The sequence below is a fragment of the Amphiura filiformis genome, chromosome 2, assembly GCF_039555335.1.
Source record: "Amphiura filiformis chromosome 2, Afil_fr2py, whole genome shotgun sequence".
Classification (NCBI taxonomy): Eukaryota; Metazoa; Echinodermata; class Ophiuroidea; order Amphilepidida; family Amphiuridae; genus Amphiura; species Amphiura filiformis.
Genome location: NC_092629.1, coordinates 2,920,211 through 2,946,844, shown reverse-complemented (window position 1 = coordinate 2,946,844; position 26,634 = coordinate 2,920,211). Strand labels below are relative to the sequence as shown.

The 26,634-nt window shown below is 35.7% G+C and overlaps 1 protein-coding gene across 3 annotated transcripts in view; it reads left to right on the top strand.

Moving 5' to 3' along the window:
* LOC140145652 (ras-related protein Rab-3-like) overlaps positions 1–26,634 on the top strand; it is a 43,496-nt gene that overhangs the window by 1,472 nt on the left and 15,390 nt on the right. The window contains exons 1-2 of one of the 3 annotated variants that reach the window (XM_072167354.1): positions 3,273–3,377; positions 15,682–15,909. In XM_072167354.1, coding sequence (XP_072023455.1) covers positions 15,682–15,909 — 228 coding nt within the window. In that variant the 5' untranslated portion in view covers positions 3,273–3,377. Of the gene's footprint in view, positions 1–3,272; positions 3,378–3,516; positions 3,611–15,681; positions 15,910–26,634 lie in introns of those variants that run through there. The other 2 variants (XM_072167341.1, XM_072167348.1) reach the window with 2 other exon arrangements.

The following is a 26,634-nucleotide window of genomic DNA, read 5'->3' as shown; positions in this document are numbered from 1 at the left end:
TGGACGTAATTCTACTATCAACTGAAGACAACACAGTGTTTGGACTATCTACTGAAGACAGCACAGTGATAGTGATTGCATTTGATTACTGAAGACAGCACAGTGATTGCATGTAATTCAACTATCTAAGACAGCACATTGTTTGTACGTAATTCTACTATATCTACTGAAGATAACACAGTGTTTGGACGCAATTCCGTAAATCTACTGAAGACAGCAGCGATTGTACGTAATTCTACGATCTATTGAGGACAGCACAGTGATTGCGTGTAATTCTACTACCTACTGAAGACAACGCAGTGATTGTAGATAAATCTACTATCTGAAGACAACGCAGTGATTGCACATAATTCTCATAGTACTATACTGAAGACAGCACAGAGATTATACATTATTCTACTATCTACTGAAGACAGCACAGTGATTAGGCGTAATTCTACTATCTACTGAAGACAGCAGAGTGATTAGGCGTAATTCTACTATCTACTGAAGACAGCAGAGTGATTGTGATTGTGATTGCATGTAATTCCTACTGAAGACAGCACAGTGATTGGACGTAATTCTGCTATCTACTGAAGACAGCACAGTGTTAGTGATGGCATGTAATTCCACTATCCACTGAAGACAACACAGTGATTGCATGTAATTCTACTATCTACTGAAGACAGCACAGTGATTGCATGTAATTCTACTATCTACTGAAGACATCACAGTGATTGCGTGTAATTCTACTATCTACTGAAGACAGCACAGTGATTGGACATAATTCTACTATCTACTGAAGACAGCACTGTGATTGGACGTAATTCTACTATCTACTGAAGACAGCACTGTGTGATTGGACGTAATTCCACTATCTACTGAAGACAGCATAGTGATAGTGATTGCATTTAATTCTACTATCTACTGAAGAAAACACAATGATTGCGTATAATTCTACTATCTACTGAAGAGGACAGCACAGTGATTGCGTGTAATTCTACTATCTACTGAAGACAAATCAGGGATTGTACATAATTCTACTATCTCAGTAGGCCTACTGAAGATAACACCTGAAGATAACTGTAGTAAAGCTTAAGAAGTGATTGCACGTATCTATACTCTCTACTGAAGACAGCACGGTGATTATACACAATTCTACTATATACGGTACTGAAGACAGCACAGTGATTGGACGTAATTCTACTATCTACTGAAGACAGCACAGTGATTGGACGTAATTCTACTATATACTGAAGACAGCACAGTGATTGGACGTAATTCTACTAAATACTGAAGACAGCACAGTGATTGGACGTAATTCTACTATCTACTGAAGATAACACAGTGATTACATGTAATTCTACTATCTACTGAAGACAGCACAGTGATTGCACATAATTCTACTATCTACTGAAGATAACGCAGTGATTGCATGTTGGCCTAATCTACTATCTATTGAAGACAGCACAGTGATTACATGTAATTATACTATCTACTGAAGACAACACAGTCATTACACATAATTCTACTATGAAGACAGCACAGTGATTGCACATAATTCTACTATCTACTGAAGATAACACAGTGATTGCATGTCGGCCTAATTCTACTATCTACTGAAGACAGCGTTTTCAGACAATCATAAAAATCATGAAAATAATCAAAATTTCAGTTATTTGTACCTTGATAGAAGCGTAGATGCTAACATAGCCTGCTGGTGGTTAAGCCGAAATTTTTTTCGTGATATAATACAAAATTTTATGACAAATTGTTAAAAATCTATATTTTGACATTTAACAGTCCTCGAAGTAAACTTTATAAGGCCAAGTAAAATAACTAACATGTATATTATATCGTCCCCGCCCTCGCCGATTTTTGGAGATTTTCAAATATTTTTGTTATTATTCCTATTTGCTTCCTTACTTTGTTTCTAAAATTTTTGTGATGAAAAGACATGTACACTTTCTTCAAGCTTGGGGTATGGCCCCGATTTTATGATGTGTTGATAAACACTTTGCAATTGCAATTTTACACATAAATGAATGGTAAAAAACAACATAATAACAAATAATAAGGATCTCTCTCACCAGACCCTGTCTCTCACCGATTTTTGAAAAAGTCTGGACGATATACATGTTTGAGAAAGGTTTTTAACACAAGTCAACACATACATAAATGACATGACAGCCAGTGAAAAATTTCACTGACCATCCAGGATTTGAACCTGGGACCTTCGGATCACCGGACCGATGCTCTACCAACTGAGCTATAATGAGTCAGATGGAGAAGAACAGTGATGTTATTATCTATAGGCCTTCAGTTCAATACCCATGTTATTTTTTTACTTGGCCTAAATCTAATGATATGTAGGGGCCTACTTAAAGTGCATGTAGCTGGGATGAATAGCCGTCCATCATATTTCGCATTGAAGATACTACCTTGAAGGTGTTTTGGGGATGTACATGTTTAATACAAAAGGTCAAAATTTTAATATGATGGATGGCTTTTCCTCCTGGCTGCATAGTGTTAGATTTTTACCCACCCCCTCATCGGGATAAATATTTTCAGGGCCCCTTTTTTGTATCACCCCCCTTACAAATTGTGAACGATACCTTTACGACACGGTTTTTGGCAGTTATTAGGCTATAAAAATATCTTTTCTTGATATCACAAAATATGTAAAATAATAATGGTTTAAGGGACCGTTCACAAACACTTGTTAGGGGGTCTGATGCAAAACAAATTCATCGCAATTTTTTTTTCAGGGCCCCTCCCCTCTTTTGAGATCTCAAAAATTTCAGGGCTCCCCTTTTTGACATGAACATTATGGGTTAACCCCATAGAAAAGCATATAAACTCAATTTTCCCAGGAAACTTTGTGGTCATTTTTTCAAGCCCCCCTTAGGAGGGTAAAAAGTTTTAAGGACCCCCTTTTTGCATCAGCCCCCAACAAGTGTTTGTGAAGGGTTCCTAATAATTAGACCGTATTAAAATGCCTATTCTTTTATAGTATGTGTTTAATATCGGAACATGGACTCTGAAAAATATTCGTTTCAAAATAAGCTACTGTGACTAAATGAAGTAATGCTTGCTTGCACAAAACAATTTCACATACCTTTTTTATTGAAGAAGTGAAGCGTGTCGTGTTAACATTTACCGGAAAATATTTTTCACGAATAACGAAATATCAGGTCAAATAAATAATTTCAGCCACACTAGAGCTAGACGCGAATTTAAAGATTCGCGAAAATTGAATTGCTAAACCACCATTGATACCACGATACCACTTGACGAATTCTGCGGCCTTCGCTTTAGCACCCAGTTACGAAAACTACCACAGAGTCCAATTTCTTCATTTAGAGCGTAAAGGAAAATACAGATTTTAATTGACCTAGGTGAGTAATAGATAAATAAATTCCGCCATCCTCCATGCCTCCGATATCATCATCATCTCATTTTAATATTTTATAGATGTAGTGACTCAAGTAGATGCATTGGGTCGATTCCTCCTGCATGCATTATCGAGGTAAGCCCAGCAAGGACATTTGCATTGCCGTCGCTATATTGCACTGTAATAAAATTACATAGTATTTTTCCCCGGAATATGCGAGGAGAAGCTGGCTTACAGGTATAGTTTTGTTATAAATTGTACTATCTATAGATAAATATAAGGTCTTGTTATTGTATGATAAAGTAGGCAAGATGTAGGAGCTGTTTTTGAATGAATTTGGTTATAAATTTGATCGGCGATTTGTGTATGTTGCGGCAGGTGTACGTGTGGTTGGCTACCTGTACGACTTGAGGTTGGTAAATATGGCTGTGTGTTCATTGATCAAGCATAGCATTGACAGGTCGTATTTTGACATGCTGACTAGCAATGACTGGCACCAATGTGTAATTGCATTAGCCATGATAGCGTATGCATATAAATTGCTATGTTTTTATTGATTATTATTTGGACATCATTATAATAATATAATTAAGGTCTGTGTTGGTAAAAATTAAGCAAAATATCATAGCTGATTGCATAGGCCTCTACATGCCCATGTAAACATCCCTTTGGTGGTTTAAAGGCCAAGTAAAATAAATAACATGTAGGCCTATATCGTCTGGACTTTTGGTGAGGGAGGCCTTTATTATTTGTTAATTTGATACTAATTTTATACTATTCATTTCTTCATTTCTGTGTAAAATAGCAATTGCAACGGTCAACCCATAGATCATAACCCCATATATTTTGTTATTTCCCCAAAACCTAATACCCCTTGCTTGAAGAAAGTGTTTGCAATGTGTTTATCAAATGATAAGCAATAACGTCTTTAAATCTTTTCATCACAACAATTTTAGAAACAAAGTAAAAAGGGATCAAATAGGAACAACAGTGGCATAGCTAGGGCTTGTGGCACCTAGGGCTAATGGATACATAATGACGCCCCTGATCAGTGTGTCCAGGGGGGTGCTTTGGAGGCTGAAGCCCATCGCACTTTGTAAAAAATCATGTAAAATCAGCCGGTTTTTGGCGATTTTAGTCATTAAGCCCCAGCATAACTCTGAACGCCCCTCTGAGCCCCCCGCAGGAACAGATCCTGGACACGCTTGGACCCGGAACGCACAAAAATTTGCCAGAAGTTGTGGGAGCCAACATTTGTTGAAAACTCACCCAATTTTGTTACCATTGATTCCTATGGGACAGGAAATTGTCATGGGGATAATCTTCAAAACATGGGATTTAAGATTTTTGCACATGTGGCCCGACATGTGGCTTTTACTTTTAAAGTAAAAAGAGAGGATATTGAGTCAGCAGCTTAAAGGTGGATCTTGATACATCCCAATAGATAATAACAATACCTATTAACTACAACATGTCCATGTATTGTGATAGAAAGGTCACAAAGCTCTAGCACAAATTCATTACAGTTTTCACTTTAAAATTCTATGATATTTTACAAGTCCAGTCCAATTTCATGTATCATGCTTTTGTGCGATGCATGATTCTTCTTTGTATATTAATCCCGGGGGCCACTCACATAGGCCTACATGTAAATGGTCTGTACGCATGCGACATGCGTGACCACCAAAACAAGTATAGGGGTGCTTTTTTAGGGAAGGCAAGTTACGCGTGTGCTGCATTTAGGGTCTAAAAAACACTGATTTTCAAGAATAAGGGTATAGTTTTCTGAAACTGAACAACTTGTTTAGTACCTTTTCAAATTTTTGGTAAATTAGGGAGTCCAAAAAGGGTACATTTTTATAATTTTTACAAGCCAAAAACTCATTTAGGGGTAAATTCTGAAAGCCTATGAAAATATGACAGCCTATGCAGAAAAGCATACCAATTAGAATTTAAGATTGAAGGGAATGACAGGATTTAAGGGGGTTCAAGACCATCATCCTATAATCATGGCCTCAAGACCACTAATTAAAATCTATATACATGTATTCATAGCTTTAGTAGATGAAGGCAGATGCAAGATGATTTTCCCAGACTTGAAGATCGACATTGTAAACAAACAAACAAAACAAAGAAGAAAACACTCAAAACAGAATAAGACCCGGAAAGTAAAGTCGATTTGAATTTCTCTGCGTATGTTTGAAAGAAAAAATCAACGCCAAGTGGTACGCACTACACAGCTGCTTGTGTCAAACATTTGACAAACATTTAGCCCTCTGGGTATAGTGATATCAAAAATTTGTCAAGTATTTTAATTAGCTTGCAGCTTGCACAAATATTTGACAAATCTTCGTCTTCGTAAAATGTTTGTCAAAACGAGTTGTTTATAAAAATTGCACTTTTTCCTCAGAGAATGTTCAAATATACGAACACCACTCAAAATGGTGTTAAATCATGTAGTTAATCTGTTAGGTTTGGTTCACATGCCTTTGTTCCTGAAACAATGGTTAATTTCACTCATTTAAAGTTGCTTGCGGACTGGGGAGTTCCCCCCTCAAAATACCGGGCCAAAATTTAACAATTTGTGAATGCTTATCTCCCTTTTGAACTTTGTAGTATAGATCACAATTATTCTCATTTTGGCCTGATTTAGCATTAATCCTAACCGGAAGGGAGGGGGGGGGGGAGCCGTGGCATAGCATGGGTCTTCATATTGGGGGGAGGGCACCAGGTCTGATGGGGGGATTACATAAGCCATTTTTGATAATTTTCCTATGGCATTTTCTAAATTTTCAGATTGATGGGGGGGGCACAAATACTTAGATCAATTGTCGGGATGCTACTACAATGCACACTCATCCCCTATGAAAGACATGACCATAACTTCCACACAGGGAGTGTGAATTTCAAATGGGGTTACCAGAATGGGTGCTCTCTATTTGCAATATGTACACCCCTGATGTTGGAGATATAGGTCATGTCTTCCATAGGGGGTGCATGGGTTTCAAATGGAATACTGCAATTTACAAGAGGGGTGATACTGATAACCGCACTGGGATTTAAATTGGTAGCAAACACACTGACTGTACATACCTTTATGTGCTGGAACTGGGTCTATAATATCCCAAAACTGCCCTTGGTACATGTATAGAATCGATAGAGATCTTATTTTGTGCAAGCAACTTAATAGCCTGTGTACAGGAAAACATCAATAATAGGTGTATATTAGGGTTGCACAATCAATGATGTTATTATTGAAGTGGAATGCCCAGCTGATCATTGATAAACCGACCAGATTGTACACTGATACACTATGCATTTAAAACTGATGCAATTATATGTGAGTTTGGTGCTCTTTATAATAACCCTAACTGTACCAAACAACACAAAACCACAGTTCACAAAACATAGGGATGGGCAGGTATCCCACGTGATGCGGTTGCGTCATCAGTCATATGGTCGCAGAAAGCTTGGCTGGGCAAGCTACACCCCCGTTGCAAGGTAGGCCCGTCATGTGTACGTGTCTGGCACCTGAGGGGTTTGCTCTTCTTCTTTCTTTCTTCTTTCCTACTTCTTTCCTTCCCCCTCGCCAAAAAGCAGTGAGGGTGTAAGGTTAATGCACTTGTCAATTGGAACCCCTGCCCCTGGGACTTTACTTGACAGGTGCATAAAGAGAAACAACACTTTGTGATCAACATGACTCTATAATATTCATACACTCTTAGAACACATAACTAATCAGAAAATCTGTTAGAAAAATACATGTACATGTACATGCATAAATATTGCAATTGTGTGGCTTTGCAGTTTCACATACATTTTTAGTGTTTTGTTTGTTATAAAAATAGCAGAAATTCATTGTGGAGCTCACACATTCAATACTTAAAACATCTCAGTTTGTGTGCATGGCATCCAATTTCTCTTTCAATAAATGATATGCATTTTAAAACCTATATCTGTTCTGAGCAATATGGTAGAGGTCCGAATTGCAATAGTTTCTTGCTGACTGTTTTTCTTTGCTTGTTTCTTTGTCTCTCTCTCTCTCTCTCTCTCTCTCTCTCTCTCTCTTCTTTCTTTCTTTCTTTCTTTCTTTCTTTCTTTCTTTCTTTCTTTCTTTCTTTCTTTCTTTCTTTCTTTCTTTCTTTTAGTTTCTTTCTTTCTTTCTTTCTTCTAGTTTCTTTCTTTCTTTCTTTCTTTCTTTCTGTCTGTCTGTCTGTCTGTCTGTCTTTCTTTTGTTGCTAATGCTAATTTACTTTGTTTACTATCTTTCTCTCTTGCTGGTCATTTGCTTGCTTGCTTCTTTGTTTGCTTTCTTTCAGCAAACTATATAGACCTAATGCTCAGATGCTAGCATACTGGTATTTATATTGATCACTTGCTGGCTTAATAAAACATATTACATGTAGTGTGGGGTTAACAAGCCCTCAATTGATAGCTAACATCTGTGCAAAAACACAGGTTATTCCACATGATAAGTGTCCAAATGAATAATAACCACGATAACCTTCTTCCAAAATTGAGCAGAGCAGAAGCACCACATTGCCAAAATAAATGCGGGATATTTTCTAACTCCTTATTACAAAAAGTACAAAGATTTGAATCAACATAACCATATTTAAACAGATTTGCAGCATTTTGAATTGATAGGGAGGAAGGCGAGGTAATCCTGTAAATATCGTTCCAATTTAAATTCATATCATCAAAAAAGATAGCCCATTATAATAATGCATAGGAGCTTTTTGTTCAAATTTTTCTTTCTTTATTAAAGATTTTAGACATATAGTTTGTCACATTCCAATTCAATTTATTTCATCCAAAACGGTCCTGTGATACACCTTCCCCAATCAAACACATTTCTCTTGCATTTGATCATCTTCTACTCTTCCCTAGAAAAAATCATTATAATACCAAATCTAAACACCATGCCATGGAATTCACCATATCACGTCCAAGCTCACATTGGGCGCCCCATTCCATTTTTAAAGGAATTTTTTTATCTTCACTGTAGTTGTGTTGAGCGTGAAAAGTGTAAAATTTCTGGAAAAATTTACACATTTAAAGTAGGCATATGCATCAAAAATGGCCCCAAATCAATTGAAATATATCTAAAGTTTCATGAACTTGCATTATTGTTACTTTGTCAACTCTTTTGTCAATAAATTCAATAGGATTGGTTCTCAACAACACTATACAAGCAAAGTAGTAATATGATTAATGAACTGCAGAAGCATGGGTAGTCCATGACCTCCTAATACTGTCATGCATTCCATAGGCAGTGGATTTAATGTGATATGCATCCACACATTCATGGAATAATAGACTAAGCTCAAAGGGTATCTTGAAAGGTTAAGAATTATCACGAAAATCCATGTTATTTTTTTTCACATTTTTTGACAAAATCCCTCTTTTCCTTTGTAGAATTGTTTGTGTTTTTCCCATACTAGTATATGAAATACTACATGTAAGTAGGGGGGGGGGCACTTGTTTTTCAAGGTGGCAGGTATCGCTTCTGTAATAGACACTCGTTTGTTTTAGGCAATAACTCAATAATTAGACCTCAGTAATAGTAAATAACAGTGGCGTGTCCAGGGGGGCTTTGGGTGCTGAAGCCCCCCGCACTTTGTTAAAAATCATGTAAAATCAGCCCATTTTGGCGATTTTAGCCATTAAGCCCCTCGCATAAATCTGAAAGCCCCTCTGAGCAACCCCGCAGGAAAAGATCCTGGACACGCCGGTGAATAATGTAACTTTTTCTAACTTAAATTGTACACAATAATCATGTCAAAATCACTCGCCAAATGGCTTCAATTGGGTCTTAATTTTGCAAAATTTATAAAGCAATAATTTATGCAATAACAGTGAAAACTTGACCATGAATTGGGCTGTCAGTTCACAAATTTGTGACTTTTTCAAACTAAAATTTTACATAATAATAGTGCCAAAATGGGCCACCAAATGGCTTCAATTGGGTTTTCATAATTTATTGTAAAAGTTTCTCACTTCTGAGGGGGGGGCACATCCCCTGCATCGTCATAATCGTTCTGGGATGTCCGCTTGGCCATATTGTATTTGACAAAGATCTAATTTACGCCCCGCTCTACTAATTCCTGGATACGTGCCTGATGATGTTGGTTGCATACATAATAGCTTCCAGCATCAAAATTGAACTTTATCAATTTGACAACTTAAATCTGATTTTGACACTTTCCAGGAAATTTCCAAGTAAACCAAGATTTTTTTTAAATCTTTTCCAAAGTAAACCGAGATTTATTGTTATATATATATGTAGATTTGTTTATTGTTTTTAAAGGTGAGTAACCTGATTGGTATATTCTCATCCTCCACTTCACTATCAAATTTGATATTTCAACATCTGACATTAATTGTACTCATCTGCACATGGCAGCTACTGTACTTACAAACTTCTGGCACAGGGCAGTCGATATTTGCTAACAATCTGAGTGATTAGGATATTACCGTAGGCCCTACTGACGCGAGTATAGTCCCACCTTCAAGTACAGGGTGGGCCAAAAACAACTTTACCCAATTAAAAAGTTTATATCTCAAAATTGAACAGTCTGCTTCAAATTGTTTTCACATATTCGTAAAGAACATCTTCTTAAGAGTATTTGGTGAAAAAACTATCCAAAAATGTATTAAATTAAAAACGTGGCGCTAGTTTTAATTCAAAGGGTCAAAATTAACTTTGTCCACGCGAAGGCCTACTAGCTGTCACGTCGCATCACTTGCAATACCAAGTTTGATAGAGAATGAGAACCATTCAGTATACGCACAAATTTGTTCAGCAATTTTATATAACACAACCAAATAAATCAAACATAAACAATTTAAATTTCAAGCTACGATATTTCGTCATGATATGCAGCTTTCATGCTGCAAAGATTCTCTTCAAATAATGCGCAAAAGCAATTGTAACCTCAGACCTCATTTTTTGTCATTTTTTGTCAAATGTTATCTACAAGAAAGTTTGCACTTTTTGCGTTAGTGGTATGTTCGGTCGGCAAATTGTTGCGTCGACAACTGACTCTGGGGTTAGCTGCAAGTTCCCTTTGAACCGCTGCAATATTTGCAGCTGAACGGTCGGTTCTTGGACGTTGCATCTATTCATCACACTTCCGAGGTTGTGAAAGTTGTTCATGTGTAGAGTTATGGTAGGTTTTGGCGGGACTCTTATCCGTTTGGGAAACAAATCCAAAATTGACGCTGCACTTCCTTTCTGTTCTTAACTATACCTCTGCCATAAAAGTCCTCTCTTGTGTTGTGAATTGCTTTATCTTGACACCTTGCAAACCTATTTAGAAATAAGCCATGCAGTCTCAAAATGCAGGAAGACCTATTTAAAATTCAAAACTTGGGCCAGATGAAACCTTTGTAATTGTGTAATTTTTATGCTAATTGTTGGTCAATGACAGGAGTGAAGTTCGAGTACATGACAAGTAAATGGGGATTAAAATTGATTGATTTCTTTCATGCATATAAAACAATCATCACTTTTCAAAGACAAGCCAAACGTGTTTACTAATTACATGTATGCCTAACGCATATGTATGCCTTACTCTTAGCAATCGGACAAATCCCATTGAATTACGTGTGGACAAAGTGATTGTTGACCCTCAGACGTAAAACTAGCACCATTTTGTTAATTTTGCTTCTTTTGCTTTCATTTCTTCATCACATATTCTTAGAAAGATATACATTTAGAATATGTAACATCATCATGAATAGCTATTCTACAATTCGAGCAACCACCCTCTGAAATTGGGTAAAGTTGTTTTTGGCCCACACTGTAAAGTCCCATCCCCAAAGTTTTGACAAATTTCAGAAATTAAAAAAAAAAAAAAAATCTTTTTTAAGTTTTTTATTTTTTCGGCTTTGGAATGTCCCTGGACTTAGACCTAAATGCTTACAATATTTTTTTTTTTAAATCAACCATGAATGATCCTAGCATTTAGGTCTAGGTCCAGGACACTCCAAAGCCAAAAAAAAATTTTTTTTTGTATTCGAGTATAGTCCCACCCCCCATTTGTGAAAAATGTTCACCCCAAAACGGGGTGTGACTATACTCGCGTCAGTACGGTACCTCTAAGATGGTACACATGCATAACCAGCTTGGTCATTTCAAGGTGGCAAGTTCTAAGAAAAAAATATTTATGGTGAAGAACTTGTTTTGAACACCTCTGTGTAAACATAACAATTAAAAAATGGCATATTTGGCTCTCAAATGCAGATCTTTGAAATGAGTTTGGCCTTCCTTCCGTACCTGTGAGCAAATATAATTGAGAACCTCTGGTATAGTGAGTCCCAGCAAACACAAATATGTTTTTAAAATGTTATAAACATGTTTTAAGCATGTTGTGGTTTATGTAAAACCATTTAATAGACAAAAATATGAATCAAATACTGGACTCACCAACGATTTTTTCAGTAATGTTGCGACCCGTTCACGGGTCTTCATCAGACTGCTTGAGACTTGACTGATGGTTTGGTCACGTGATGGTAATCGGCGAGGAAGTAGTTTCACGGTGGGGTCCCAGGCGTGTGATAGCCGATTACCATCACGTGACCAAACCATCAGTCAAGTCTCTGCGCAGTCTGATGAAGACCCGGTGAACGGGTCGCAATGTTACTGAAAAAAATCGTTGGTGAGTCCAGTATTTGATTCATATTTTTGTCTATTTTATACTACTGGATGACTCAAAACATTCATAATCTTAAAACCATTTAAGTTACCTAAAGGTTGTGAAAACATTTTAAAATGTTTGATATGAAAAAACATTTTGTAAAATATTTTGTCAATAAGTATATAACATTATGTTAGAATGTTTTGAAGCATGTTCTCAAATTGTTTTTGAATACTATAGATTTAATGTTTATATATCCTTTTGTATACACTTTATAACCTGACATATACATGTATAAACATTTCCGTAAAAGATTACTTGTTTTGCTAGGGTCTGCAATCATCATTTAAATAAATCTTTGTTCTCCGGGAGAAATTCATAGTGGTAGTTATGAATGGTTGTAGAATTGATCCACATCAATTTCAATACCATTCCAGTTGGTTTATTGATAGGGTATACTATATTATATTTTGTAATATTTAGTCAGTACTCCATATCTTGGTTAAATTAACTGAAACTAATCAAATAAATCACAGGTCACTTTTGATAGTGTTAGCTTCAGTTGGTAACAAATTGTATCTGATAGAAATGCAAAACCGAATAGTATTATGTTTTGGTCGATTCCATCATGTAATTATTTCATGTAAGTCAATCCTAACCCTAAGCCTAAGCCTATGCCTAATCCTAACCCTAATATTAAGCCTGACCCTAATTTTGTGTAATATGACATGTATTAGTAACATACGTTTTGGCATTTTAGTTGGTGCTCTTTATTTCAGTCAAATGAACATATTATGAATCACATGAAATGCAAAACCAAATGGTACATGTATTATGTTTTGGTAAATTCCTTCATGTAATTATTTTGTGTAAGCTAATCCTAACCCTAATCCTAACCTAATCCTAACCTAATCCTAATCCTAACCCTAATCTTAATCCTAATTTTGTGTAAAATGACATGGAGTAACGGTCAGTAACCTATTTTTTGTCATTTTAGTCGGTGCTTGTTATTTTAGTAAAATGAACATTTCATATGAGTCACATGAATGATAGGTCACTTTTAATAATGTTATCTTCAGTAGATAACAAATTGTATCTGACAGAAAAAATATAGTATTACATGTTTGTTGTGTCATGTTAGTCAGTGCTCATTATTTTAGTTGAGTTCAACTTTAATGAATCAATGAATCACATAAATAATTACAGCCTGTCAATTTTGATTATGTTATCTTATTTAGATAGCAAGTTGTATCTGATAATGCAAAAAACAAAACAAAAAAACAAACAAAAAACACCTGGTATCAAGTTTAGTCATATTAGTCAGTGCTCATCATTTTAGTTGAATTCACCTTTAATGACTCACATAAATACAGGTAACATTTTGATAATGTTATCTTCAGAACCATAGATAACAAATTGTATCTGATAAAAAATACAAAAAAAAAGCAAGAAAAAAACAAAACAAAACCCAATGGTATTGTGTTTTTGCCAGTGGTGCTTGTTATTTTAGTAGATTTTATTTCCAATGAATCTTATAAATTTCATGTAATTTAAAAATATTATCTTCAGTAGGCAGCAAATTGTATCAGATAAAAATACAACAAAAAACAATGATAATTGTGTTTTTGCCATTTTAGTTGGTGCTTTTTATTAAATCAAATGAACATTTCATACGAATCACATACATTTCAGGTGATTTTGATAGTGTTATCTTCAGTAGATAGCACACTGCTTCTGCAAGCTATTACAATGTAGCTGTATTTTGCCAGTGCTTCTTACTTTAGTCAAATTAACTCAATTGCTGAATTAATATAAGTGTTATCTTCAGTAGATGGTAATTTCATTGATGCTTTGTATTCTGTAAATTGTTAGGACCATATGTGAAACGATCTGGTCCAGGCCAAAGGAGGCATTTTTGAAAATTGAGTTACTGTAATTATTACATTATTCATAAAATAGGCTATCATTTACTGTAAACACCAAAGGTCTGGCATACTTGGTTCTAAAGTTATGAAGTATTTTGATGTCTATTTTCTTATGTATTTTCTTGTTTTTTACTCCATATTTTTACCTTTATCTCAGTTTCAAATTTGCCACCTTTGGCCCCTCATGGACCAGATTGTGTCGAATATATTGTGTTTTACTTTATTTGTTGGTTCTCGTTATAATCATATAAACTCATTATGATATACCTTGATCACATTGTACAGTCATTTAAAGACCTCACAAAAAGTATCATAGCCATTGCAAATATGTCTATAGCTTCAGAACTATTCATCCAGTCTCATTCAATATTAACAACACAGCAGTATGTTGAAGAAGAAAAAAACCCACAGAATTTAAAAGTTGCACTTACAGCAATCAATGGTTATTACACGCAAGCATTGTGGCATGTAAAACATGCCATTACTTCACATTGATTCAAATCAATATAATGTACTGTAACTTTCAAAATTGGATTGCTTTTTGTGAAGTCTTAAGTGTAATCTTCAGTACATTTTGTAGATAGCATATATGAGTTGTTTCTGAAAACAAAAGCCCCTTGACAAAAAGGCAAACATTTGTTCTGTCATTTCAGTTGATATGTACATTGTAGAGTTAATTAAACATTTCATATACAGACAGAGAATGGCCTTTCTGATGTGTCCTATAGATATCAGTCAGTGTGAGACATAATATCAAATGTGAAAGATCACAAATGATACATGCCTGAAAAATATGTAATAAATTAAGAAGTGAAGCTTCTGGCACTATAATAAAGGAGAGGAAAAGTCTGAACCGTTTAGACCCAAACCACCATAAATGCACACCCCATGTTGTAAACATCCTTATTTCAAGTTATTTGAAACAAATTAAGTAAATTAGAAGTCATTTATAATACTGTTATCTTCAGTAGATAGCACAATATTTCTGAAACCTATTAAATGTTATTGTGTTTTACCAGTGCTCATTATTTTTATAGTAAAATTAACTTTTGTTGAATTATATAAGTGTTATCTTCAGCAGTTTCAGTGCTGCTTTTTTATACTGTAGACCTATGATATTACTGCTGCATTAAAATTTTGCATTTGAGAGATTCCATGTTTCTGCAACATGAAATTTTCGTGAATTTGTACATTCCTTCAAGGTCTATAGGAAAAAAATTGAATTTTGAAGTCTGACTATAATCTACAGATGTTACAAATTAAATTCAGACTCTTTTTTTCCTGGTACCTCATGCACCAAATATGTGACATGATCAATGGGAATGAGTCACATGTCGGCAATTAGAAGTTTTTTATATCATTTTCTGGCAGTTTACAAATGTTACATTTTGATGTAAACCCCATCAAAATGGGATATCTGGTTAACGAGTTATGAGGAATTTATCAATGGCTGAAAACAATATAAAACAAAAGAATTTAGACACTGTTTTTGCCAATATCTCAAAAACAATATTAGCGACATCCGACTCATTCCCCTTGATCATGTCACATATGAGTACCCTAACCGTTAGGCAATGCTCTCTCCGAAATACAAAAAGCAACGCTCTCCCCGAAATACAAAAAGCAACATTCTCCCCGAAATACAAAAAGCAACATTCTCCTCGAAATACAAAAAGCAACATTCTCCTCGAAATACAAAAAGCATACTAAAAATTTGATTATATATTTTTTGATATTTCAGATGGCATCAGCATCAGTAGACAACAAATGGCAGAAAGATGCCGCAGACCAGAACTTTGATTATATGTTCAAACTTCTCATCATTGGTAACAGCTCAGTAGGCAAAACATCATTTCTCTTCCGCTACGCAGACGACTCCTTCACATCAGCATTTGTCAGTACAGTCGGTATCGATTTCAAAGTCAAAACGGTATTCAGGCAAGACAAGAGAGTAAAACTTCAAATATGGGTAAGTATGGGAAATTTCTCATATGTAAAATACCCCCACAGGGTTGTAGCTAGCACAAGTTGAGTGCTGGCTAATTTTACTATCCAATTCATGAATTGGAGCACTGGCTCAGGACACAATCTGTAATATAGTGAATGCGAGGGATCGAGAAATGGGCTACTAATGTTGTATTTTTTGCTCTTTTTATGATGAAAATGTGTTCGTAAACAAATATTGGGTCTTTGGGTGACAGCGACGCTGAAAAAGGGGGTCTTAACAGACATACATATGTGTCACCTCCAAAGTGGGAGTGCCCCCCGGGATGTAATCTGCATGCGCAAGAGAAGTCCACATTGATGCACATCTCAGAGTTGCGCATTGATGCTGATTGCTGACCTCACCTCGTGTGTGGAATCACCCATTCCCTTGAGACTAGTTTGTGATTTTTGCAAATGGCAAAACCAAACCTGAAGAAAAAAATCATATTTGTTTAGTAAATGTTATAAAAGGTTAGAGTGCATTTGTGGCAATTACTTAAATCATGAAGTGCTCTTGAAAAGCAAATTGACTTGTCAAGGGTTTAGGACCAGAAAGTCCTATCTGCAATGGCTGCCCCATAGACATTTGAATAAGTTATGCATTCTATACTCGTACACAACTAGAAATATGACATCTGGCAGCTATTGCATATAGGATCTTCTTGCCCTACACCCTGATATATTAATGGAGGATGGGTTGAAGTCATGCGATGATTCTAGCTAGGGGATTCTTCATTTGGAGGCGGAACTATCTAGATCTGTATAGTTCTGGTTTCAACCAGTTGAAATGCTAGAATCAGTTGGCGAAATATTGTGTACGTCTGCAATTGAAACTTAAAGAGGCGTATTGTATTTCTCCAGCAGTTTTGATTTGAGAAAAACATGTATAACTACAAGTATACCACATAGGATAGTACACACACTTTCGATGTGGTTACCACAATTCACCACATTTTTGTTCATGCCATTATGGATGGTATGTGTGTGTGTGGGGGTAGCTAAAACCAACCCCAAGAAGAAAATTTCACCCTCCGTCCATGCCAGTGTAAAATTGATAATTTGCCTGGTAAATACAACATTTCACCTTTACTTTGGGCAAAAATAGTGTATAAGTTTAAATTGGCCTGATAAAGGTAAAACATGGGCTAAAATAGTTACGTATAATTGAGAAAAAAAGCACAGTCAGGCACGGCCAAAATGATGCCCAATGCACCGGTAATTTTTTTGTCTTTGCCACCTCAGGCAACTGAGGCTGATGTAATGCTACTGAACATGTAAAACACTTGGACCCCTAAAAGGACTTTCTAAAGACCACGCTGGACACATGACCAGTGGAAATGCTTATTTTTACTATAGACGAAATGTTCTGCTAAATGTATACGGTGTTGGTTTGGGTACATAGGGATTGTGCCTTCAAGTGTCTGGAAGTGCAACTCATATTTATATCTATATTATATTCTCACAAAAAGAGGCATCTTAGTAGAAGGGTGACAATTTCACTATGCACTCAGAACATGCATGACATAATTTTTGCATCTTTCTTCAAAATGTATTCTGTCTAAATACTTATTCAATCTATATTTCCATTCATACATCAAGTCTCTTTGAGAGACCTGTACTAGTATCAAACAAGCTCATCTGTCAGGAGACAGTTCACATCAGTTCTTTAACCCCAATATGTTTGTACACTCATACAATGACTTTTGGATGTGCTGGGTACTAAAACTCATACTCCACAACTTGAGGTCAAATTTTGAGCTACATATGCAGTGTTCGAATTAAGGAAAAATAAATGGTTGTCCCACGGACAACCAGATTACAATTTCTGGTTGTCCGTCTAAGTTTTTGGTTGTCCGTAGGCCTACAAAGGTGAGTTTTGGCTACAGATTTATGGTTGTCCGGCAGACAACCGAATCAGTATTTTTGGTTGTCCGGCAACTTTTTTAGTTGTCCTGGGCGAACGGACAACCAAAATTTCGAACGCTGTACATATGTATGGTTGTTTTATGAGGTCATTGGGCTGATGATTGTAAGCTCATGCATGTACAATGTAAAGTGCAATCAATATTTACAAGGCCTAATTAGAGATGGGAATTGAAGTTTTCAATTAATAACATCAATATTTATTATAAGGCCACATAAAAAGAAATTTGTTTCACATATGCCTTCCTCCTCACTTCCGGGGATCAGTTTTTTTTTAAATCAATTTTCATATTAAATTTAAGTTTCTAATACTGCAAAATAAAATGTTAAACAAGTTTATTAGTCAGCATGAATCACTTTCAAGTTTTTTTTGTGGCACTCTAAGGGTTTAACCCCAAATAATCTTGAAATTAAAAAAGGCCTAATTTTTTCACAAAGATGTCAGTAACTGCTAGCAATGTCAAGTTCTGTGAAAACTTCAACTTTGCAAAACACACACACACACATACAAGTCCTCCCTCCTAGAACTTTTTCAAAAATGTGGGGCCATGAAACAAATTTTTAATATAATATGGCCGAAAAAGGTTCAAGATGAATATCTTGTTTATTATAATTCTGCATCTGATTTATTAATTTTCTGTCATGCATGTACATGTATTATACATGTCAAGAAGCTGTGATGGATTTTAATAATCAATGATCATGCCTCTTAATTGCTCAGTGACTACAGCATATTAATTTTGTCAGGAAATGAAGGGGCAAGGTGGATTTTAAGTGGAGGGAAAAGGGAAGAAATCTGACAATTTTCTTTAATTGGAAATTTTCACCACAAAAAGTGACATTTTCACCACCTACATGTAGTCGATCGCAATCGGTTATTTGCATGCATGGGCTTTTACATCTCAACCAAATTGACAGACTAAGTGAGTGGCCCATACAGGTAGCGAGTACACTATCTTTGTACAATAGAATAGTGTGAAAACATACATTGAAATCTGCCTTCCATGCAGCCTCATGCATTGCGCTATTCCAGTTGAAATCCATACTCCCCATATGTGGAAAATGTGACATAAATCTCCTACACAGGGAGTGTGAGTTTCAAATGGGGTTGTCTGAATGGGTGACTCCTTTTGAAATCTACATCCCCTGTGTGGGAGACTGGAAGATTAAGGTCAAGTCTTCCATGCATAGGGGGTGTATGGATTTCAACTGGAATAGCCCATAGTCTCATACTTGTATTGGTTTAAATTCAATAAAAATCAAACCTGAGACTTCTTTTATTACTATACACGCTGTTCATTTTCGCGGTGATTTTATTTTCGTGAATTTTGCGGATTAATATGTGCCCGCAAAAATAATGACCCGCGTATATGTTAAAATGAAGAAATTTCTTATGTATTTTATTATATAAGTTGCCAACAACCACAAATTTAACACTCTTCAAAATTGTCTGTGATACTTGAAACCATGAAAATATCTGTTCGTGAAAATATTGGCGTATATAGTACTTGGTTTTGTATCTTCAGAATTCTCATATGAATGAAAACAGTTTGAATTTGCTCTGACAAATAAATGGAACAATTGGGCATGCAAACAGTTGTTGTGATGTCATATTTGCGTCATACACTGTAAGGAATTGATGACATGCACACAATCATGATCAAATGAAAGATTTAATGTCTTCGGGTGTGCTGCAGAATGCAGATTTTGATATGTGTTAAAATCTGTGTTTTCCTCTTCCCTTGCATACGAGGGGGTATCAAAAAGTTTTAGAAATCGCCCAGAAGTGAAAGAGCTATATCAATGAAATTTTGTCAGTGCAATCACTGATCCTTATGTACACTATGATGCAAAAATGGTCTCATAAGAATGTTTACTTTTTTTACAGGAGCTAGATGTCAGTACCTGCCTATGTAACCGCATAACCAGCAAAATGGAGAAAATTGAGGCATGTAGCATGATTAAGTTCCATTTTAAGGGTTACAGTGCCCAAAAAATCTGTGATGAAATAAAAAAATTCATTTTCCAAAAAGCAACAGTGACAATATCACAATCACCACGAAGATAACTTTCATTTCATCATCGATTTTCTAGGCACTGCAACCCTTCAAATGCAGGATCTTAATAACGCTGCTTGCCTCAATTTTCTCAATCTTGCAGTTTATGCGCAGTAACTGGGGCAGCAGGTTATTAGCATCTAGCGTCGCCTGTAAAAAAGTAAACATACTTATGAGACCATTTTTGCATCATAGTGTACATAAGGACCAGTGATTGCACTGACAAAATTTCACTGATATAGCTCTTTCACTTCTGGGCGATTTCTAAAACTTTTTGATACCCCCTCGTATGTGATGTGATATCTAAACGAGTTGTTTTTTGCTTATTTGATTTTGAGGTTATTTATTGAGCTTCTTTTATAATTTATTGTTCTGAGCAACACTAAAATGGCCATATCTCTGCCAAAAAAATTCTCTGGGAACATTAAGTCCAATTGTGGTGTAGTTTTCAGCAAAATAAAGCTCTGAAATGGCATAATGAACTTGAAAACTGATTTTGCTCACGAATGACTTATTTTACTTTTCCCTTGCACATTACATGTGATGCAATCAAGCAAAATCAGTCGGAACTCGGAAATATATACCTTATATATACGTCTTGCATGAATAATTATAAAGTTAAGGCACTTTAACTACATGCATGTCTGAGGGGATAGCATTTAAGGCTAGTATTAGGGATATGGGTTAGACTAGGGGTTGGGTCAGAGTTCAAATTGCAGTTATTTTTATGTTAAGGGTTAGGATAAATTCTTAGGTGAAGGTTAACACCAGCATGTCCATGATCTTTTCCTGCGGGGGGCTCAGGGGGGCTTTCAGAGTTATGCGGCGGTTTAATGGCTAAAATCGCCAAAAGACAGCTGATTTTACATGATTTTTAACAAAGTGGGGGGGGGGGGCTTCAGCACCCAAAGTCCCCCAACGTGCCACTGGTTAGGGTTATAGGGTAAGGTTTCAGATTTATGACAAAGTTATTGGGTTTTCATACAAAAAGAGTGAAAAAGACCCTATTGATCTGTGACTAGCTCCCACAAAATGAGTGTAAAGTTGCAAGTTGAGAGTTTCGAGACGTCCCAACTGTTGAGTTGATGTTCTTTTCATGAAGACACCTGTATTGGCAGTGGGTGGTATGTCCTTTGTGTACATGGGGACAGAATTGAATACATATAGTACAGCATATTATGTCCCCATTCACAGAGGACATAACACTGACTATACAGGTGTCTTCAAACAAAGAACAGCAACTCAACAATTGGAACGTCTCAAAACCACCAACTTGTGGCTCATTTCGTGGGAGCAAGTCACAATTACGTTCAGGTTAAATCCTGTCATTTAATAGCAGAAATCTATTTACTGTGATACTGAAGAAATTTGGGTAATGTTTCATGTAATGTAGGCCTATGTCTCGGATACAATGATGACGACAAAGATTACAATCTGTGTACCAACTCTCATTACGCTATAAATCTTGTTGATTCAGATCCACTTCAAGTTTGGATAAGATGTGAGTTGATTAGCAACAAGATAATTATACAGGACTTTGGTTACTATAGTGTCCTCATTTGGACCTAAATTATATCGTATTGTCTCAGAGGATTGTAAAGTGCACTGTCAGCAATAAAATAAAATATTTTGGTTCTTGCCCAGATGATATTGTAAAAATGATGAGAGAAGATGTTCCCAATGCTAAATTGGCATTTAGCTGTTAGATGTTAGAATCCTTTTTTGACACATTTTTGAAAAAATATGACGTACTTTTTATAGCAAGGGTCTGAGGGGTTACAATACTAAATAAAAATCAATGGAAGTGATTCATATTGCTTGATTCACTACTTTACTGTTATGAATTTCTGGAGCTTTAAAATAAAAATTTGTTTTTGAAAATTGACAAGATTTTTGTTCTTTTTGGTTTTGACTGGGGATAATGGGGGGGTCATCATCTATGTTTTCCAGCTATGTTGCTATTGTGCACAACTCCACACTTTTCTATCTTTGCTCTGCGTCGGAGGGGAGGGTTTGTTCTTTTTTTAAGGGAGGGGGGAGGGGGGCAGTTTGGTCCATATTGTGGGACACTTTCAAAGAATTTGCTAAATTTTCCATCGCCCCAGAAATATATAATACATGTATATTCCTGGTGCTGCCATTGATGGACCATCTACTGTAGTTAGTGATTATTGAGTCAAATTCAAACAGGGAAATTTAAGTATTTAGAGAAACATTTATATCATGTTGGATGGAGGACACTCTTAACCAGTGGCATACAGGCTGGATTGAGATATAACAAAAGGACACTTACTCAAAAAAACTTGAGATATTTATTTAATCGTAGGACTACATTGTGTTTGCCACATAAACCTTTATTTGGATTTGGGTGTTTGACAAAGATATTGTCCAATTTGTATTTTGTGTCTGTCCTGTCAATTCAGACAGAAATTGCATGGCCTATGGGACACTGAATGTAATTACATGTAACTTACTAATTTAATTGCTGAATCAAGTGATTTTTGGAAAGTATTTTTCATGGATATCTATGCAGCATACCTTATTTAAGAAGATGCTAAAATAATAACGTTCTAAGGCTCTAAGCCAAAAACAACATTTATATTTTGGGCCATTAAATTTGCAAATTTTCATGTACTTCGCATGCATTTATCCCTAGAAGTCATTATGTGTGCGACGGTGGGACAACTGTAATTTTGTCACCAAAATTTACACCATATTTGTGACCTGTCTTACCTGTTGCATGATAAAACATAGGAATTGTCTTCAACATTTTTGAAGAAAAGATAACAAACCAAAGAAAAAAAAATGCTAAAAGAACTAACACATTGACGTCAGATGTAGAATATTGATTTCATGGGACAAATAGATTATGTGACGTACAGACCAGAAGTGCTTAGTTTTTCACTCCAGTAGTCCACCTCTGGACGGGACCTAAAAATTTACCAGCAGGTAGCAAATATGTATTGAAACCCAAATCCACCCAAATATGTATGCATGGTTTGCACATTAATGAGTAATTATGATCAGAACAGTAGAGCAAGTTCCTTGTGTATATATTCTTATATGTTTTCATACATATTTCCTTTATAATCTTTAGATTTGTGTTTTGGATAACTGCTGTGTTTTGGTGTGATGCAGCCTAACATTGGAGCTTTTGTTATCCAAGAGCTTACAGTTAAAAACCACTGTTCAGGATTATCAGTTTAAACAACACTGTGTATTGGGTGCATTTTGCTTAAAACAGGTTGTTTATAGGGTTTATGAATTTCACCCATTAAACAGGTTTGTCAAAAACTTTTAAACAGCATTTTAACAGTGCAACATTTTAAGCGTTTACAATATTGACCAATATCATTGAAAACAATTACAAACTGCACAATGTTTCAAGGGTTTTGCCATTTAAAATGGCTAAATTATGCCGTCCCAAGCAAGCAATTACGACTCCCGCATGTGTACACTAGAGTATCTTACAAGCCTCAACATGGCCTGGCAGACATCGGGCTATTCCAGTTGAAATCCAGTCACCCTATGGAAGACATGATCTTAATCTTCCACACAGGGGGCTACCTGAATGGATAATTCCATTTGAAATCTACACCTGTGTGTGGGAGATTAAGGTCATGTCTTCCATAGGGGGTGTATGGATTTCATCTGGAATAGCCCAACGCGCCTACTTGGTTTTTATACTGATCGTCGTGGTAGCTCACTGTAGCATCTATAGACAAAATGTCATGGGATTATTGGCATCGACAGTCTGCTGTTTTCTTACATTTCATGTAATGTTATTAACTTTGAAGTGTTGCTGGCCTGTTTATCTAAATCAGGGAGCTTAAAGGAGCATAATGGTTAATATCTAAAAAGAATAATAAAAGTCTTGAGATAATAAAACTAGTTTGCATCTGACGTCACATGTCGCATGGATAGAATGATAAGACAAAAACAAAATATGTTTCAAAGCTGCTGTGTGCATTTGTTTTGTAGTGTGCATTTGTCTGGGAGAAATTGTTTAGGCCTACTTTAAATTTAAAAATTTGAAATAAACACTTCTATACCCAATCAAAATACAGATTTTGGTATTTGATAGAAGCTCATATTTTTCTCATAATCAGTAAAATTGTAGGTCTGGAATATGTTTTGTTTTGGCAGTATGAACAAACACATGTTAATTTGGTGGTTCCACCCCAGAAGACTTGTACTGTTGTTTAGAATAGAATCCAAATCACGCGAGCAATTTAACTCAAAAATTTAGAATAAGAATGTTTGGGGAATGGATCTCATTGTGAGGTAGAAAACACCATATAATAATAATATCAACAACAACAACAACAACAACAACAACAACAACAATAATAATAATATTTAAATTTGAATTACTCTCAAAATATAAAAGTAACAAAATAACAGTACATTTACACACACATTTCTTAATCTTATACATGACAAAGGCAAGTAATTCAGGATGAGTGAATGGGCTAAAAGTCCAAATACAGACGTGCCCACTCATCCTGCACATGAATAAATTGTTTTAACTTGAAAGTACAAAGCGAAAAGTAAATAAAACCATTTTGAAATCTTGAAACAATATAGGCCTGTACATAAAATACAGGCATTTGAAAATATAAGCCAAAACATGTAATACCACAAGATAATTTAAGTATATTCAAGTATACAGAGCTACAATCGGACCAAACACCTTAACTCATAATTTTTGCTTTATACAGCTTGGGTGACGGTAGACCAGATTTGGCCCATTGGACCATATGTTGTGCACCCCCTGGTGTAGCGTTTTACTATGAGAATTTCATATCAACTAAATTGATCAGTCTATGCCATTTCATATGTAGCTATCATCATTACTATCTGTGCCAGATGTACGTTTAGCAAACATTGTAATCACTCATATCTCTCTTTGTTTTGCCGGCAGCGAGTTACTCATCATTTACAATGTTATGATGCTATCTGATCTAACTAGGCCAATGATGGCAATTGTAAAATTGAGAAAAATAAACAATAAACACATTTCAAAATTGGCATTGTAAAAGCTAAATAACTTTGCAACAATTACTCTAGGGATGCCAGCGTTTCACCAATTTGGCATGCTTGCATAGGCATTGATCCTTACATTTATATTCAGCCTTTAATTTTTTTGTCTCATTGCTCTCTTTTCATATCTCCGAATCTGTTTTCCTCCTCCAAACCATTTAATATCAAGTTTTAAACGACTTGGCAGTTGGACAATTGAAGAAGCTGGACTGTGTTTTACGCTGTCATATTCAAAAGTGAATTCCAATAATCATGATAATAAAATGCATTCACAATCATGGCGTCACAGTGAGGCACACTAACCTGGGTGCTTATGCACACCACTCCGCGTATACAAGTTTGAGCGCATATTTCAATTATTGGCGCATTGCTATATGACTTTTATTTATTTATAACATATTTGGCTGAAGCCAGGCTAATCCCAATAGTGCTCAGAGGCTACTAAATTCAAGGGATGCCATCCGGATATGATGGGACAGGGATATGGAAAGAAGTCCGATTTTAGATGCAGGAGGAAAACCGGAGCACCCGGAGAAAAACCTGCGAGAACGAGCATGGATCGGCAACCAAACTCACATGTGGCACCGCGGGGAATTGAACCCCGGCCACAGCGGTGAGAAGCAAGTGAGAAGACCACTACACTAACCCCACCGGCCCTTCGAGAGGAATTTTACCCGCCCTCCCCGCCTATATGACAATAATGGTAACTCTATTTTCAACACTGCCACCTTTAGATCAGATCTTGTCATTATCAGTGAACTTTATACTGTCCCTGTGATGATTATCACTCAAAATAAAAATTATTAATGAGTATTACACACATCTCTGCACAAAATCTTTATTCTGAAGATGATCACATTTACAAATTCTATAAATATTTAATCTATATGGACATCAAGAGTAATGTTGAAAATTTTGAAATTTGATTAATTATCGCCATTAGATAATTCTGAAATTCTATTTTCAAAACAGAAAATCTAGTGATGAATTTATTTCGAGTGCTGTGGAAATATATTATTGATTTTACGTCATCAAACATTCATTAGAAGTCAAACTTTGACTGAAAGAAAAAAAACGGATTAAAAACAGACGGTTACATTGAATATATTCTACGTCAAATAAAAGGTATATGCGGTATTATTGCTAAAATTTCAAGACAGTAGTATTTTTTGTCCAATGAATTAAACAGACAAATTTCACGGAATCAGAGGTAGAAAAAGTTAAACAAGAATTCACATAATTGGAAAAATAGAATGAAATAATTGAAAAGTGTGAATAAAATAAGAATAATAACACGGACAAAATATGGTAAAATTGACAAAACACACAGCCACAAGCAAACAGATAAAAAACATGGAAAGTGACATATCAAAAGTAGCACACAGAAAACTCATGGCTCTTCCTATTGAACCTTTCACTTTCTTAAGTTCAGAATTTTGCCATCCCACATAAAAATAAAACCTGAAATATTAGTAATATGGGTCTAACTGTTACAGTGATCTAGTTGTGCATAGATCGTATTTTGTTTACTTTCTTCATACTAGGTGATTTGATACGGTAGATAAATTAACAACAAGCTAGAATTCCAATCTGCAAGTTTGACCTAGATTAGTCGAACAGGAAATAACAACAAACATACGATGGAGAGCACGGCCTATAGAGGTTCCAGGTTCAATTCTTAGCGA